Source organism: Lemur catta, chromosome 5, assembly GCF_020740605.2.
Source record: "Lemur catta isolate mLemCat1 chromosome 5, mLemCat1.pri, whole genome shotgun sequence".
In the NCBI taxonomy this organism is placed as follows: Eukaryota; Metazoa; Chordata; class Mammalia; order Primates; family Lemuridae; genus Lemur; species Lemur catta.
The window spans coordinates 11439833-11455563 of NC_059132.1; the positions used below are offsets into that span (position 1 = coordinate 11439833).

Consider the following 15731-nt stretch of genomic DNA (forward strand, 5'->3'; position numbering starts at 1 on the left):
ACAGAACAAGACGGGCTACAGCAATGGGGGTAAGATTCTTGACCTGTGTAATGATTATACAGACATTTGCTTATAAATATTTTTTAATTGTTTTATTTACTGTTTTATTTACTTTTCTGAATGTATGTATAGAAATACTTAAAAAAAATACCAAACAAAATACTCAGTGGCTTTTCTGAAGGACGCTTAGTCCCTCTCCAATTCTACTAATACCCTCCCAGGAGCAGGGGATCTTCTTGAAGGGTTTGTGAGATGTCAGAGCCCCTTGGTATATTTCTGCTTTGGCTTTTCAGCTATTTCAAGGCTCAAAGAGCTACCCATCTGTTACGCTTTTGTATGTTGTCATGATTTTTTTCTTAACATTCTACCAAAAGTCCTCAGTGCCCAGCACACCGTGAATATTTGTTGAATGAACAGATGCATACCTAAGTGTCTTCATGCCTGAAAACAGAGCAAGTAGAAGAGGGGGGAAAAGGATACTCAATAAAGGTGGAAGAAAGAAAGAAAGTAAAAAGAATACTTACATAAACTCCAAGGATAATCCAGTATGACAGAATATACAATTTTTATAGAGTAATGTTTATTCTGTTGGGCATTTTCTTGGCACAGTGGGTCTGATGATGCCTCAAAGTTCTCTGCAGCTTCTCTGAGTGAGATGTGTGTCACCTGTCACCTGGGGGACTATCTGAGATGACTCGCTGTGAGACACTGAGAAGGGGAAGCAGAAATCTAGTCCGTTCCGTCCAGTCTGTTGGAGCAGTGGGGTCAAGGCCATTATTTCTCAGTTTGCAGCGGGAGCTGTGGTTGCAGAAAGGATGTAGCAACGCGTGAAAGGCGAATGCGCTGGGGATGAGGCCCACTTAGTCCTGCTACCTCGCGCTCACAGTCAGGATCAGTCCTGGGCGTTAGGATGTCAGTTCTCTGCCTCACTCATTGGATGCTGTGCACAGGATTTTACCTAGAAAGAACTTGAGTGCACTGGGCAGGGCCAGCCTGTGTGTGCAGGCTCCATGTCACACCTATTTCTTTGCCCAGAGCCAACATCTTACTACAGGAGGCTTGGAATCAACCCCGTGTACCTTTTGACTAGGTCAGTTCCCCCATTATTATAAATGTTTCCCTCTCGGTTTTGGAGCACTTTCTAAGTGCCAGGCACTGTGCTGACATTTTGACAGGATTATCTCATTTACTTTTGAACCCTATAAAGATCACCTTCTTAGTATTCTGCTTTTGTCCTGATTCTCAGGCTCTGCCAACTAACTTGCTCAAGGCCACAATAAGTGGTGAAGGCAGAATTTGAACTCAGACAGCACAGCTCCAGAGCTAATGATCACAACTATTGCTTGAGTAATTGATTTATTTGTTCGTTCATTCAACAGATTTCTGTCCAGTGACTCTGAATGCCAGGCTCTGTGCTAGTCACTAGGACAAGATAAATTCTTGGACGGGTATGAGAAAGGTTCGTGGTATGTCAGAGTGCTTAGAATGCATAACTCAGGGTTCGTCTCTGGGGGCAAAATTGACTGTAGCTCTGCCCTCCCTTGGAATCAAATGACCCAGAGGATTGTAAAACCTTATATTTCCCAGTGTCCCCACTCCCCCTTTTCTCCCTCCCTTACCCCCAATGTTGCCTTTGCCTCCTCCAGGTGCCTCCAAGATGGAAAATCAATCCAATATATGTTGCACCAAATTCTGAGCATTGGCTTGCAACTGGAATACAAATTTAGACCCTTTAGTGCAAACCTTCCAAATCAAGACAAATAACATCTTCTCAGCCTTCTTGATTTCAGGGTCAGCTGCATATTTGAGGTCTGATAGGACCTGATTTTAATAGGTACATGATCTAAAAAGAGAAGAGTTTACTCATGAAGACTTGTTCGTGCCTGTATGTATTGGTTGATGAATGAGGCTGAGAGATTAGAAAAGTAGAAATTTTTGCCTGTTGTGAGCAATCTAGTAATGGATGATAAACATCCATGAAAGTGTTTATACCCTTTATCCTAGTAATTCTCTAAAGGAACCTGTTGGGCAAATAAATTTGTTAATGCCTCAGGTAGTAACACAGGCCTAACTCTTCCGTGTTTTTCAGCACCTGAGATGTTCAATTGCAGAAAAGAAGCGGGCTATTCCTTTGCTGTGGACTGGTGGTCCCTGGGAGTGACAGCGTATGAGCTGTTAAGAGGCCGGGTACAGTAGAGTTGCATTTTCTCTTTGGTTATTCTTCCAGCAAGTTCTATTTTAGATTGAAAGAATGTATGTATGGTTTGCTAAGAACCAGTTTATTTGAAAGCTGAAAACAAGTAGGCCATGTGATTCTGATAACACCTGTTGAGACTTCAGCACAGATTAATTCGCTGTTCTACATAGGGGACCAACTACGTCAGTTAACATTAAATTACACAGATAAAATTAAGTAAATAATATGGGTACTATAAATTTTGTCCAAGGAGGGGAAATCAATACACCTCACTAAATAGCTAATGTAAATATATGTGTTTGTTTTAAAGAAAGTCACTTTGAGGTCACAGCATAGGACTCTAATTCAGACACACCTCACCAAGGAAAGTGTAAATTATTAATAAAACATAATTCATGTCCTGTCTTATTGAATTTCTATTGACCATTTGGCTCTTGGGTTCTGGGTTCAGTGACAAATTAGAGTAGTTTCCTTTTAAGGGAAACATTTCTTATATTAAGAAGCTCTTTTCTAGAAAAAAGAGATTTAAAAAACCAAATATGCTGAAACATATTTTATATGTTTTTTGCAAACTGTTGCATGATGTAAATGTGCCGTAAGGTTGCATCTCAGTCAACTGTCTACCAGTATTTTATGTAAATACTTATTACAAGTTACCTTATAAAACAGTTTTAAATCAGCATCTCAGAAGCTGATTCAGCCACTGAAATGTTTTGTTTGGCTCAGTGGAATCACCAACTTTTAAAAATTATGATCTTTTACAAGAAACTATAGGTTTCTGGCAGCTCTTTTTAAAAAGTAAGAGGTCTGGCAACACAGGACCACCCACATGTGGCAACACAACAATCAGCTGGATGGGGTTAGAAATTGGTATTGATACGTTATTGGTTAAAAGTTTTGCTTAGAAACATTTGCAAAACAATTTTTTTCTTTTGCCCTATAAAAATGAAGACCCTTATTTCTTCTTCTCTCCCTTAAGAGACCATATCATATTCGCTCCAGTACTTCCAGCAAGGAAATCGCACACATGTTTGAGACAGCTGTTGTGACTTATCCTTCTGCCTGGTCACAGGAAATGGTGTCGTTTCTTAAAAAGGTAAGAAGACTGCATGTCAAAAGGAAGTGATAAGAGGAAGCATGCTGTCTGGGTTAAGGTTAGAAGTTAGTATACAATATTGGGGGTAGTCATGATAATACACATTGCTACAGTGGTTTTTGCAGCTAATCACTTTCAAATGCATGGCTTCATTAAATCAACTCACAAGTCCCCTTAGATATCCCAAAGCCATCTAAAACTCGATGTGTCCAAAATGGAATTCTTAATCTTTCTGTATTTCCCGAATTTGTTCTGACATTCCTTCTTTGAGTGACTGGCTCCTCCATCCATCCATTTCTGCAAGCCAGAAACCAGGACTCATTTATCATCTCCATATCCAATCCATCACCAAGTTCTGGAATTTTACATTTTAAATATCTTTTAAATCTTTCACTTCTCTCCATCTTCACTACTATCTCCCCAACTTAACTGGCATCAGTTTGGCCTTATAACTGGTTTACCCCATACACTTTTACCACTCAATTCTGTTCCTCACTCTGCCCCATAGTGGTCTGTTCAAAGGGCAGTTCAGTGTCTTCCCATTGTTCTTAGAATAAAGATTAAAATAATTTTTATGGCACAAAGATTCTAACTACCTCTCAAACCTTATTTTGGACTTTTGTCCCCCTTTTGACTACACATAAACCTCTTTGGCTTTCTTTTTCTTCTTCTCCTTCTTTTCCTACACACACCAGTCTCCCTCTCACCACAGGGCCTTTATATAATATGCTAGTCCCTCTTCCTGGAACATTGCCTCCAATGCTAGCTTCCTCCCTGAGATCCGTACTACTCAGTATGAGTCACTGACTGGTCCTAGTCCATGAATTGTTTCCTGTAGATCCATTATAAGTACAGAAATTGAGAAAAGCATTTAGAAATATTTATAGTAATTTGACACTTGCTGTAGCATCTAAGTACATGGTCAATGGACTGGTCTCATTGAATAGGGAACGAGCTTGTTTGGGTGATGTTGAACTCAAGTCACAGGCTGTACATGGTGAGAAGCTACACACTGGCCATGCACAATAAGACAGCATATTGGTTTCAGTGGATTGGAAGTTAAAACAATTACACAAAACCAAACAAAAGTCACTGCTCCTTCTGCATTGCTCAAGAAGCACAGCTTTAGATCTTAGTTCAAATATCACCTCCTTGGGAAACCTCGCCTTATTGTTAGCTCACATAACACCCTGTTTCCTTTATAGCAGTTTAAAATTATACACAGCATTTCTGTGACACTTGGGTTACTGATTATTCTCGTCTAAGCTGCATAAGGGTAGGGACCATGTCTGACTTGTGCACGATGGTATTGCCAGCGTGTAACACAGAGCCTGATAGGTGGTGAAGTTTGGTAAGTAATTGAGGAAATGAGGTCCATCGCTTTCATTAGATTTTCAAGGTGCCTATGTTCACCAAAAAGGTTAAAAACAATTATAGGAGGATCTCAATAGTATATGTTGAATGATTGTGCAAAAAAAGAATGAGGAGCCCCAAGAGGATACGCTTGGCTTTTTTTGGGTAGTGGAGGGAGAGAAAATTGCACAAGTTGTGGTTGATAAGGAAAAAGAACTTTAGGGGCTGAGGATTTAAAATTTGTGTATTTTTTCTTTGGGGTCAAGTTCTCTATTTTGGAATAGTGACATTGTTATCATAATGTCAAAGATGTAGAGGTCATTTTCCATGAGTAAATTTTGCTTCATTCCAAGACAGCCCTGCTTCCCCTCAAAACTATGCCCTGATGTCCCATGGTTGTCACCTCCAGGAACATGCTCCAGTGGGACTGACATTTCCTATCTGATCCACATGATAGATGTGATGGTGGCCCTGGAATGGTTAAGAGGGGAAAAATCTTTTATCCCAGTTAGTAAAACCCAGAACTATAACAATAACCTTAGTTATACCTTAACTAAGGTATAACTGTGCCACCCCCAATGTATTTTAGTTAGTTGTAAAAACAGCTAAAATTTTTAGTGGGAAATGAATTTCACTTGTGAAAATGTATTGATATTTGCCACCTAATAGGAGCAGGCTTTTCATTAAGCACTTTAAAGAAATGGCTCATTTAATCCTGGTTGCAACCTTACGTAATAGGGTTGTTATCTTTTTTTTTTTTACAGATGGGTAAACTGAGGTTTAGAGAACAAACTTAGCCATAGTTTGTAAGTAGGGGAGTCAAGAATCGAAGATGTGTTTGACTCAGTAGGACAAGCTATTTTTACTCACTATGTTGCAAAGGTCTACTTACTGTTTGTTCTAATCATGTGTTTACATTATTTGTTCATGGGTTTAAGGAAGGGGGGGCACTGTCCTGTTTCCTTCAATCCTATACTTGAAAACATTTAAAGGGAATTTTTATGATTTTTTTGTCATCCTAAGTTTTGACCTTTCTCATGATCCTAATGTTTGTATTCCATTGGCAGCTACTTGAACCTAATCCAGACCAGCGATTTGCTCAGTTGTCTGATGTTCAGAACTTCCCATATATGAATGATATAAACTGGGATGCGGTTTTGCAGAAGAGGCTCATTCCAGGTTTTATTCCTAATGTGAGTCGATCCTAACAAACCCGTCATAACTCTCATTTAGTGCACATTACCCTGTGTGCCAGATCCACTTGTTGCCTCATTGGATAATCACACCAGTGTTGTGAGAGAGCCCAAATTCCTATTTTACAGATGAGGAAATTGAGGCACACCCAGGGTAAGTTGGTCACCAAAGGTCACAAAGCTAGCAAGCAGTCAAGCTGGGATTCTAATACAGGTGTATTTGCTTCTGGAATTCTAGCTCCTAACCACTTCTTGTGATATGATTTTATTGGAAAGAAGTCCTAGTCCCCCAAATAGTCATTTCTATAAATCTACATATTAAAATAATGTTTTCTCTGATTCCAAAGATGTAGAGATTTGTGTCCATGGGGGCCTGTGAGTCAAAGGATTGAAAACTGTTGGGGTTGGAGTGAGGAAGTTATTTTTACCATTCACCCCTCTGCCCTTGCTGGTTCTGTCTCAGGGATCTATATTAGTAAGGACCAGTAGTTGAAGAGAAATAATTCCCACTGGATGGTACCCAGCCACGGGGCATCTGTGGCCTGCTGCACACCACTGGTAAAAGCCACAGTCCAGAAGCTTAGGTCAAGGGGCCCAAGGTAGGCCTCTAGCTTCCCTCTGCCCAGGACCTGAACTATACGTTCAGTGGTAGGTATATTGGGCAGAATAGTGGGCTTCAAAAGGGGCCTGTAGAACCAATTCAGAGTTTTCTGTTCTCAAGCCCAAGCGAGGTGCTTGCTGCAGGCCTGTGGAAGGAAGTGTGATCCTTCTGTGAAGACAGCAGAGGGTGGGACATGCTCCAACGAGAGGGTTGGGCGAAAGTGGAAAGAGAGAGAGAGCAGAAAGCAATGTGATGGAATTCTAGGGGTGCAAATCCCCACCTGATAGGGCAACAGGAGGTGGGGCCAAGTCCTTACCTGTCTGCTTGGCAGGGTCCGGTAGGGGCAGCTTGTAGCACGGTTGATGCGTGGCACAGTGGAGGTCTAGGGACCGCCCTCTCTTGCTTCCTTTCCTCCTTCTGTGAGCTGCATCCCTGCAATTAGCCGTCCGTGTTGGCTTAAGAGAAGCTCTACGTTACGCTTCTCTGATGCTAGTGTGAATCTGAATCGTCTGGGGAGCTTATTAAAGGACAGGTTCTTGGGCCTTGCAGTAAGAGACCCTGATTTGGGAAGTCTCTTTGGAGAACTGGGAGGCTGAACAGGCGACTCAGGTGATTCTGATCTACAAGACCATTAGCATTCACTTTAACCCTGAAGCTCACAGTTTAGAAAAACAATTGTAATTTAGTCTCCTTTCTTACTCACTATGGGCTAACTGGAGGTTTAGGAAAATAGACAAAATATAAAGTTAAAGACCATGAAAAACAATGCTGGCAGTAAATGATAGAAAACTTGGAATGGGAGTCCCCGCTTGTTATTCTTGGACCACTCTGTTAAGACAAAGCGATATGTTCTGTATTGTTCTGTGTGGTTTTAGAATGCTGTGGGAAGCTGAGGACTGAACCAACCTGTCTTCCTTACAGAAAGGCAGGCTGAATTGTGATCCCACCTTTGAACTTGAAGAAATGATTTTGGAGTCCAAACCTCTTCACAAGAAAAAGAAGCGTCTGGCAAAGAAGGAGAAGGAGATGAGGAAGTGTGAGTCCTCTCAGGTGAGCAGGTCCCTACCAGACTCAGGGTCACAGCATTCTCATCACGCCCACAATTCATCGGAGAGCTTCCGGCGGGGGAGCGTCTCAGCTCCCTGCTTCTGCTGTCTTGTAGGATGCAAGGACAAGCCGAACACCCAGGCTTTTAAGAGGGCAGAGCAGGGCGGCTCTAGGGACCCTAGCAGCAGTGTTTCCCTTGTAGACTTTCTCTCTAGAGCTCTGCCATTAACTTAGTTACTGCCCTCTCCCAGGTCTCAATTCAAAATGTACAAATTTCCTGGAAAAGTGACTGTAATTGGCACAGTCTAGATCAGATGACTACCCATGAAATTATAGTCAAAGGGCAGGTTTCAAAGTGCACACTGGCTGTTTTGGGCTCCACTCTGGCTTTGAGAAGTCACTGGGAGCAGCCAGCCCTAGAGGTGGTGTCTGTTCCTTGCCACAAGCTGAATTTTGTGATATCAAGGCTCGCCGAAGTAGAAAGTGTCCACTCACAGGAACAAGGGAATTCTTACAGGGCAAGCACTGTAGCTGGATTTCACTGTTTTGTTCTAATTCATCTCTAAGTATTTTTTAATTTCCCTTGTGATTTCTTTTTTGACATGTTGGTTTTCAAGAGTATGTTGTTTAATTTCTACATATTTGTGAATTTCCCAGTTTTCCTTCTCTTATTGATTCCTACCTTCATTTCCTTGTGATTAGAGAAAATACATGGTCTGATTTTGGTCCTTTTAAATTTATTGAGACCTGTTTTGTGGTCTAACATATGGTTTCCTTCCATGGTTTCCTTTAATTTGTTGAGCATATTTAAGACAGGTGTTTTGAAATCTCATTCTACTAAGCTCAATGTTTAGGCTTTCTCAGGGATAATTTCTTTCACTTTATTTTAACCCTTTGAATGGGCTATAGTTTTGCATCTTTGTATGCCTTATGATTTTTATATTGAAAACTTGGACATTTGAATATTATAACGTGGTAACTCTGGAAATCAGAATCTTCCTTCCTCCATAGTTTGTTATTTTTTGATTGTTGAAAGCTATCGTTGTCCACTTTTTAATGACTTTTCCAAACAATTTTTTGCAAAGACTGTATTCTTTGTCATATGGCATGACTGAAGTTTGTTTCTTTAGCTTGTGTTCAACTAATGTTTTGAGATTTCTTTTAACATCTGAACCACTATTCTTTTATCAGGTGATTTCTTTTTTGAGACAGGATCACCCTGTCCCCCTGGCTACAGTGCAGTGATGTCATCACAGCTCACTATAATCTCAAACTCCTGGGCTCAAGTGATCCTCCTGCCTCAGCCTCCCAAGTCTCTGGGACTACAAGCATGAGCCATAGCACCTGGATACTGTTTTGTTTTGTTTTTATTGCTGTAGGCTGTCTCAATGCCATGCACCAGTCTGAGGTGTAAACTTAAGATCTTCTTAAGTCTTTTCTGAGCCCATGCCTTTCCCAAAGCATGTGTGGTCACTTTCTAATTTTCCTCATATATGCAGTTTTTTTTGAATGTCCTAGTCCTTAATGTCTGACTCTCAAAAGGGAGAAAAGAGACAAATGAAAGGGCGAAAGGATGCAGGCCCTTTAAATCTCCTGGAAGGCACTTCAGCTTGAGGGAGAGTTGCAAAACAATGGCCACCAGCCTCTTTGTCTTTAGCTCTGTGATCAGAAGCAGCAATCAGAGATAAGAGCACAGATTCTCTGTGTTTGGAGAACACTGTTCTTGTTTCCCACATGCACAAGATGCTCTGGGAACACAGGTGTGCGTAGCTCCCTCCCACGAAGCTGGAGGATGGGGGTTGTGTAGCTGCTACTATGCTAAGAGCTCAAATTGATCATAATTAGCTGCACTTTACTACCCAAGGTTTCCCCTGAAAGTTGCAAGCCTTCAACAGACTCCAGAGTTCCAAAATAGTTACATCCGACAAATTCCGCCAGTGCACTTGTTGTCTAGGTGGGGAAACAGATTCCTGGTCTCCTCTGTCATCTTCCCCAAATTTTCTTCATATGGCATCCATTTTGAAGATGATTTGGTATTTTTTAGATTTGGGCTATTCACAGAATAGATACTCAGTAGGTTATTGGCTGTTTGATAATCCTCATTCGCCTAACTATACCTCTGGTTTGTTTTCGTTGTTCACCTGGAAGACATGTCTTCTTCAAGAGCACCTTGAATCTGTCCAGAAGGAGTTCATAATTTTCAACAGAGAAAAGTAAGTAATTCCTGGGAGAACAGAGAAGCCCAGAAAATTACGGAGTGTTTCAGCCAGGCTTTACTTGCAGACACAATATATTTTTAACATTAAATTTGTTTTTCTAATTACAAAAATGATGCCCATTCATTATAGAAAAATTGGAAAAGTCAGAAACTTATTTTTCACATTTTAAGGTATTAAAAAAGTTTTAATAGGTAAATCAGCCTAGCATCAAATTTTTGTTTACAGGAGGGCCAGAAGAATTGGGATTTAAATTTTAAATCAATGATGTTTTTAAGATTTCCTTGGTTCATACTTTTTTATAAATTGTTGGGCTTACTGTTATCATTTCAAAAACTTAAACCTTTTTTTTTCTTTTTAAAGAATAAAACCTCTTTTTTTTCTTTTTAAGAGTAAAAAGGGACTTTAATAAAAGTCAAGCAAATCTAACCTTGGAACAAACCAAAGACCCACAAGAAGAGGACGGTCAGAATAACAACCTGTAAAGGCCTTGCCATCTTCTTGGGACACTTCTGATTCTCCACTTCAGAAGAGCTGACAGTAGTTCTTGCCACTCTACACCTCATGACTTAGAAAATGTGAATGAATATCTTTCTAAGGAGGCCTCAGGACACAGTGAGGCATCCTGGGCCTGAGCTCCTGGGATCTAGTTTCACCACTAACTAACTGTGTGATCTCGAGCAAGTCACTTAACCACTTTCCCTGCTTCAGTTTATTTATATAAAATGGGAGGATTATACTAGATGAGCCATGCCCTGCTTTTTTAGTGCTACAATTGTTATTCTAAACAGCCTTTATTTTTATTTTAAGGAATACTTGGATGTAGATTTATTTTTCCACTCCTCTAATTACATGGTGACAAATGGGCAAATGGCCACAGGACTCAGTGAGACTTTTCAGACCTAGAAAACTTCATAAAGAGGTCAAAATCTCTGAGCTGAATTGGATAGGAATAAGGAATTCCATCAGGAAGAAATGCATGGGACCAGATTAAAAGCAACATAGATTCATGAGGGCCTCCCGGTGGTGTGCTGGAGTCAGCATCGGATCAGCTGGCAAGAGCCTACTGTGCACATTGTTTCCCAACTCTCTGTTCGGGATGTGAAGTTGGTAACTCGAAATTGGTGATAATAGTAGTATTTACACCATGGAAATTGGCAGATGCTACAAATCAGGAGTTATTTTTTTCCCTCCTAGCAAGGCAGTTGCTAAATATTAGCACACCATTCTCCTTCCAATAAGCATATTCCTTGAGGACTAATTGTCCTTTGAGGATTAGTAGAGACCTATTATCTGGAGAGGATCTGAAAAGAATATTGTCACACTGAAAGCATGTCTACCTTCCAGTTCAGCGAAGTTGCATCTTACACAGGGGTTGTGGTCTAAGTTAGAAGTGAATTTAGAAGAAAGTAAAATTTGCCCTTGAAAAACCCCTTAAATTACTTGTAACATATGGGAAGTATCTTTTCTCCGTGATGCCTAGTACAGTAGAGTCACCCTTCAATAATGAAACAAGTCATTGCTTTTATTTTATTTCAATTTTGTTCTTGATTTTTGGTCTCATTTTAGCTAATACAAGAGGAACCAAAATGCTGAACAAATTGCACATGTCTTCATAGACTAGAATTACTCTTAAAACAGCAGGATGCTCACACATCTGACCGGTGTAAGTTCATGGAGATTGATTGTGCTGACTGCAAGGATGGCAGGTAGAATTGCCTAATTATTGACATTGATGTATCACTCTTTCTTTTTTAAATATTTTTATGTATTGATTGATTTGCCAAGCACAAATTTTAATTCACCTAAGTGAGATGTGCACCTGATGTAACTCCATTGTACTGATACACAGATCTTTGCAGAAGAACTATTTTTGGCAACCCACAGATGCCACTGGGTAGAGTCACGAAGTGAACCAGCTCAGTGGGGACTGTTCTAACCATGTGGCTACTCACATCACCTAAAACTGCCCTTCCTTACGGAGAGGATGGGCCTCTCTAGGATGGCAGTAACCTGGCAACAGGGAATACCAGACTGACACCCATGTGGGAAGCCGGACAGGTGGGAACAGACAAAAGTAACAGAGATGGCCCCCTCTACGGAAGACTTATCCAGAAAGGAGGTCACACGGGGGCATCCGAGCATGAGTACAAAGCCAGCGCTAAACTTTAACTTGGCATTTACCGTTTTCTCCTCACTGAGCTAACAGGCCCGGCATTTCTGGCAGAGCTGTGAAACAGTACCTCTCTATGTTAAAAGCAGCCATATTTTTGTTAAAAAATTAAAAGCCAGCTTTTTTGTTCTGTTTGTTTGATTCCTTTTTCTCTACAGTTTCCACTGTTATTTATCTATGCTATTTTGTGTATCTCCAAACACTATAAACTCTAAACACTTGCCCTGACTCCATTTCAGAGAGGGGGGATGGGCTGAAAAGAGCACGACTAAGAAACTGGCCAGGTTCTGCTCCAGGCTGGTAACCCCCAGAGTGACAGGGGCCATGTTTACCAGCTTCCATCGTTCATGTATTTTGATTCAAGCCTTGATGTGCTGTGGCCTTCCCCCCTAGTCACCTGGTTCCTCCTCTTTCTATGACCTTGTTTGCATCCTCCCAAAGGAGAGGCTTTGGGAACCTTTTCTGTTCTCATGCTCACCAAAGGGCACTGGGACCATTAGGTTCTCCGTCATGATGAGAGTTAATCTTTTGTGCCATTTCACGTCTATACAACCTATAATGGGACCCCAGGACAAATCTCTGGGGCCTTACTCCCTCGCTTTTATTTCCAGCGAGCTGCTTCTGTGCCTGAAGCTCCTCTATGGGCTTTCAGGAGCCATGGCCATACTGATTAGAGAACACAGTGTCAGAGAGTAAAGTGAATTTCCAATCCCAGCCAGGTGACAGACACACAATGTGTTTCAGCGTAGAAAAGAAAAACCACTGTATCTGACAGTGCAGAACAACTGATTCTAAGCACTTCCTACCACTGTGCATTTTAAACATGAGAACAAAAAAGTTTTCTAAAAATTAAAACTTTTCCTAAATCCTTGTGGTTATTGCTAGTTGTTGAAGTCAGATCCTTTGGTTTGATTCCATAACTTGAACTAAAAGAAACATGTCTCCCATGTTCCCAGGTGGAACATATCTCATCTAGATGCGTGACAACCAAGGCTCAGGGCTGAGAATTTTAAAAAAACAGGATGACTGTTACATCCTTTTGTCTGGTATTCCTGAATCTTTTTCTTCTGACAGCTTCCTCCCTTACCTATATGGAGCATCTGAAAAGTCTGAGCAGGGTTTGAAGTCCGGGAGCATCCTGGTTCTAACACTCTTGCGCCGCAGGGGGACTGCTCACCTCCAGTGTGTTCCTGGGGACCTCTAGTGGATGAGTGGGGCAGCTGCACCTGCCACTTGGGCCACCCTCCTCATTCCATGGAAGAAAATGCACTGCTCCTGGCTAACCCACCTCCGTGGCAGCTCTGCTTTTGCCTGGGGTCATAGTTAGGGCAGGAATGAACATCAAACAGCATAGAACACTGCTAAATTAATTATGGCAATCTAATTAAGTAGTGTTTAGGCTTTTTCTGATAGACAAGTTGTAACCAGAAGCAACTAGACTTTCTATCATTATAGCTTTTGCAGATGGGGTGGATGGAGAAATAACTAGGAAGAAAGAGTGTTAATGTTGCCAGCAGGGACCAGTGTTGCTGCTTGTGGCTGATGTAATAATGCTGAGGCTTTAATGCTTCAAGAGCTGAAATGAAAAGGCATGAAAAGCATTGTGAGTTTGTTTCAGGACCCAGCTGTCTCTGTATTGTGTCTATACAAAATCCTGTTTCCTACTCTGTCTGCCTGTGATTACTGTTTATTATAAGCTCCGTGTGTCTGACTGGTATTAAGCACTGATATAAAAATCCAAACTTCAGTTGTCTGTGCTGTGAACAGGCGGCTGACCTGGAAATGCATGAATGGAAAACAAGAGCTTCTATTGAGCTGTAGCATATAGAATGTAAATGTGCCTGTGTGTATTAAAATGTCTTCTGTAAACAGTAAGCCACGGGCCCTTCTTTGTCAGCTGTGTGTGTGTGTGTAATTGTTTTCCCTAGAAGTAGCATTGTGGGTGCCCAAAGTGACCTGCTCTTACTCCCATTCCCTGCTGGGAAGAATGTCATGTCCCTTACCAGAGATAAGCTAGTGCTGAGATGAGATGATGTTCTCTAACTATGGAATGCAGGACAAATTAACTGATCCACATGTATAAAAACTAAAAAACCTGACCCCTCTAGCATTCACGTTTCAGGGAACATAGCCCAGACTTCCAGTTTCTGCCTTTCACTATGACCTTAAGTCCATGGGTGGCCTGTGCACCTCTTTCTTCAGCACCCTGCCTTCCTACCTTCCCCTCGACATCTTTGTCCTGTCCCATTGCAAACACCAAAGCACCAGGCACATGTGCCAAGGCCCATAATCTGGGACGAGAAGGTAACAGGCAGCTCTGAACTCCTGCAGCCGGAAGCACCTTCTACCTGGGAGAGAATACAGGGACCTGCCAACTTCCTGCCAGACCCACCATAGCTCAGCAGCCAGCACACCGCTGGCTCCCTGGGCTTGTCCTGCAGTAAGGAGGCTCTTGTGTGTGTCATGGGCTCTCAAGTCCCGCATGCTGAGTACACTGTGGTCCGGGTCTTGTTGTGTCCTGTTGTGTTCCTAGCAGCCATCTGAGCAAAGGGCAGGACCTAGAACTCTTTAGATTGTGAAGAGTACCAGCCTTAAGTATGTGACATCATTTTTGCACACTGCTCTGGCCCTTTTATCGATCTCCTGCTTGTGGTTGGTATCCCCGTTGTGACAGGCTGGTGGTAAGAACGCTCATTCCAGAAAGTTCTTTGGAACCAGAGGGCCCTTGTTAGTCCTATTCAGTGTTCTCATTCCTTACCCGTCAGATGTGACTCAGCCACTGGATACCTCCACCTGAAGGAAGAGGTGTGAAAGTTAGTCAATGTGTTTCTTTCACCAACTATTTTTCTAAACCACTTCATCCTTTTTAGTGCACTGCACCCTGAGTTCATCTTAGGTGCTGACTATTCCCTTTCAACTCACTCTAGTCCTAAACAGAGCTCAGCTGCTGCCTTGGTCACGTGCAGGGAGAGGTGTTTCACCAATCCTGAGTTTGAGCCATATGGGACTCTCGACCAAAGCTTATTAAACATCAAACCTTGAACTTTAATTGTAAGATAATCAATTGTTTATGCACTCACAGTAGCTTTCAGTCTGGTTTCTGAGCTTCTGTGTTAAAAGGCATAATAACTCTGTGCTCCTGTTTCCAAAGCATTGTTCCATCAAACCAAGAGAGCTCATCACATATAAAAGCAATTAATCCAAAATTGCCATCCCCTGGTGCCCGATCTCCTCTCCCACCTGTCCCAGCCTATACACAGACATATCCCTGAGCAAAACACTCATGCCCTGCAGGCTTGAGAACGGTGCCATAGCATTGCTAGTTTTGTCTTCCTAGTATTCATGCTGTCTCGAATCACAAAACGGTTTTCTTTGTGAAGTTAGTGAGTGTCTGTATCGTCCAGGTGCTCAGGGGCTAGGCATGTGACCAGGCATGGCCAATTAGTCCCATAGTTTCTTCAGCCAGTCACTAGTTCAATGCACAAGTGCCCCCAAGCCAGACCAATCAGAATCAATTTTTTCGGCTGGAACTTTGAGGGACTCTCCATCCTCTGAGCTTACTAAGCAGGTGAAATGAAAACCTGGAGATGCCGATGACCAACTCTGCCCCCAGTTGGAAACAGCTTTCTTAAGAAGGATGCATTTACTGAAAGGACACAGGGCAGAGAAGGAAGCAGCAATGTTCTGATGTCAGGGTTTAGTGCTATGCTTGAATCTGCTCAAATTAATCCCTGGACTTTTCAGTTGCACCAGGCTTTAAAATTCTCCTTTTCAGCTGGGCAGAGTGGCTCACATGTAATCCCAGCACTTTCGGAGGCTGAAGCGAGAGGATCTCTTGAGCCCAGGAGTGTGAGA

At 41.9% G+C, this 15731-nt stretch overlaps 1 protein-coding gene across 2 annotated transcripts in view; it reads left to right on the top strand.

The window, feature by feature from the left end:
* Positions 1–10192, top strand: part of STK32A (serine/threonine kinase 32A) — a 78433-nt gene extending 68241 nt beyond the window's left edge. Inside the window, exons 5-10 of one of the 2 annotated variants that reach the window (XM_045551139.1) lie at positions 2090–2187; positions 3177–3293; positions 5714–5839; positions 7362–7490; positions 9636–9700; positions 10095–10192. In XM_045551139.1, coding sequence (XP_045407095.1) covers positions 2090–2187; positions 3177–3293; positions 5714–5839; positions 7362–7490; positions 9636–9700; positions 10095–10188 — 629 coding nt within the window. In that variant the 3' untranslated portion in view covers positions 10189–10192. Of the gene's footprint in view, positions 1–2089; positions 2188–3176; positions 3294–5713; positions 5840–7361; positions 8029–9635; positions 9701–10094 lie in introns of those variants that run through there. The other variant, XM_045551138.1, reaches the window with a different exon arrangement.
* Positions 10193–15731: the final 5539 nt, after the last annotated feature.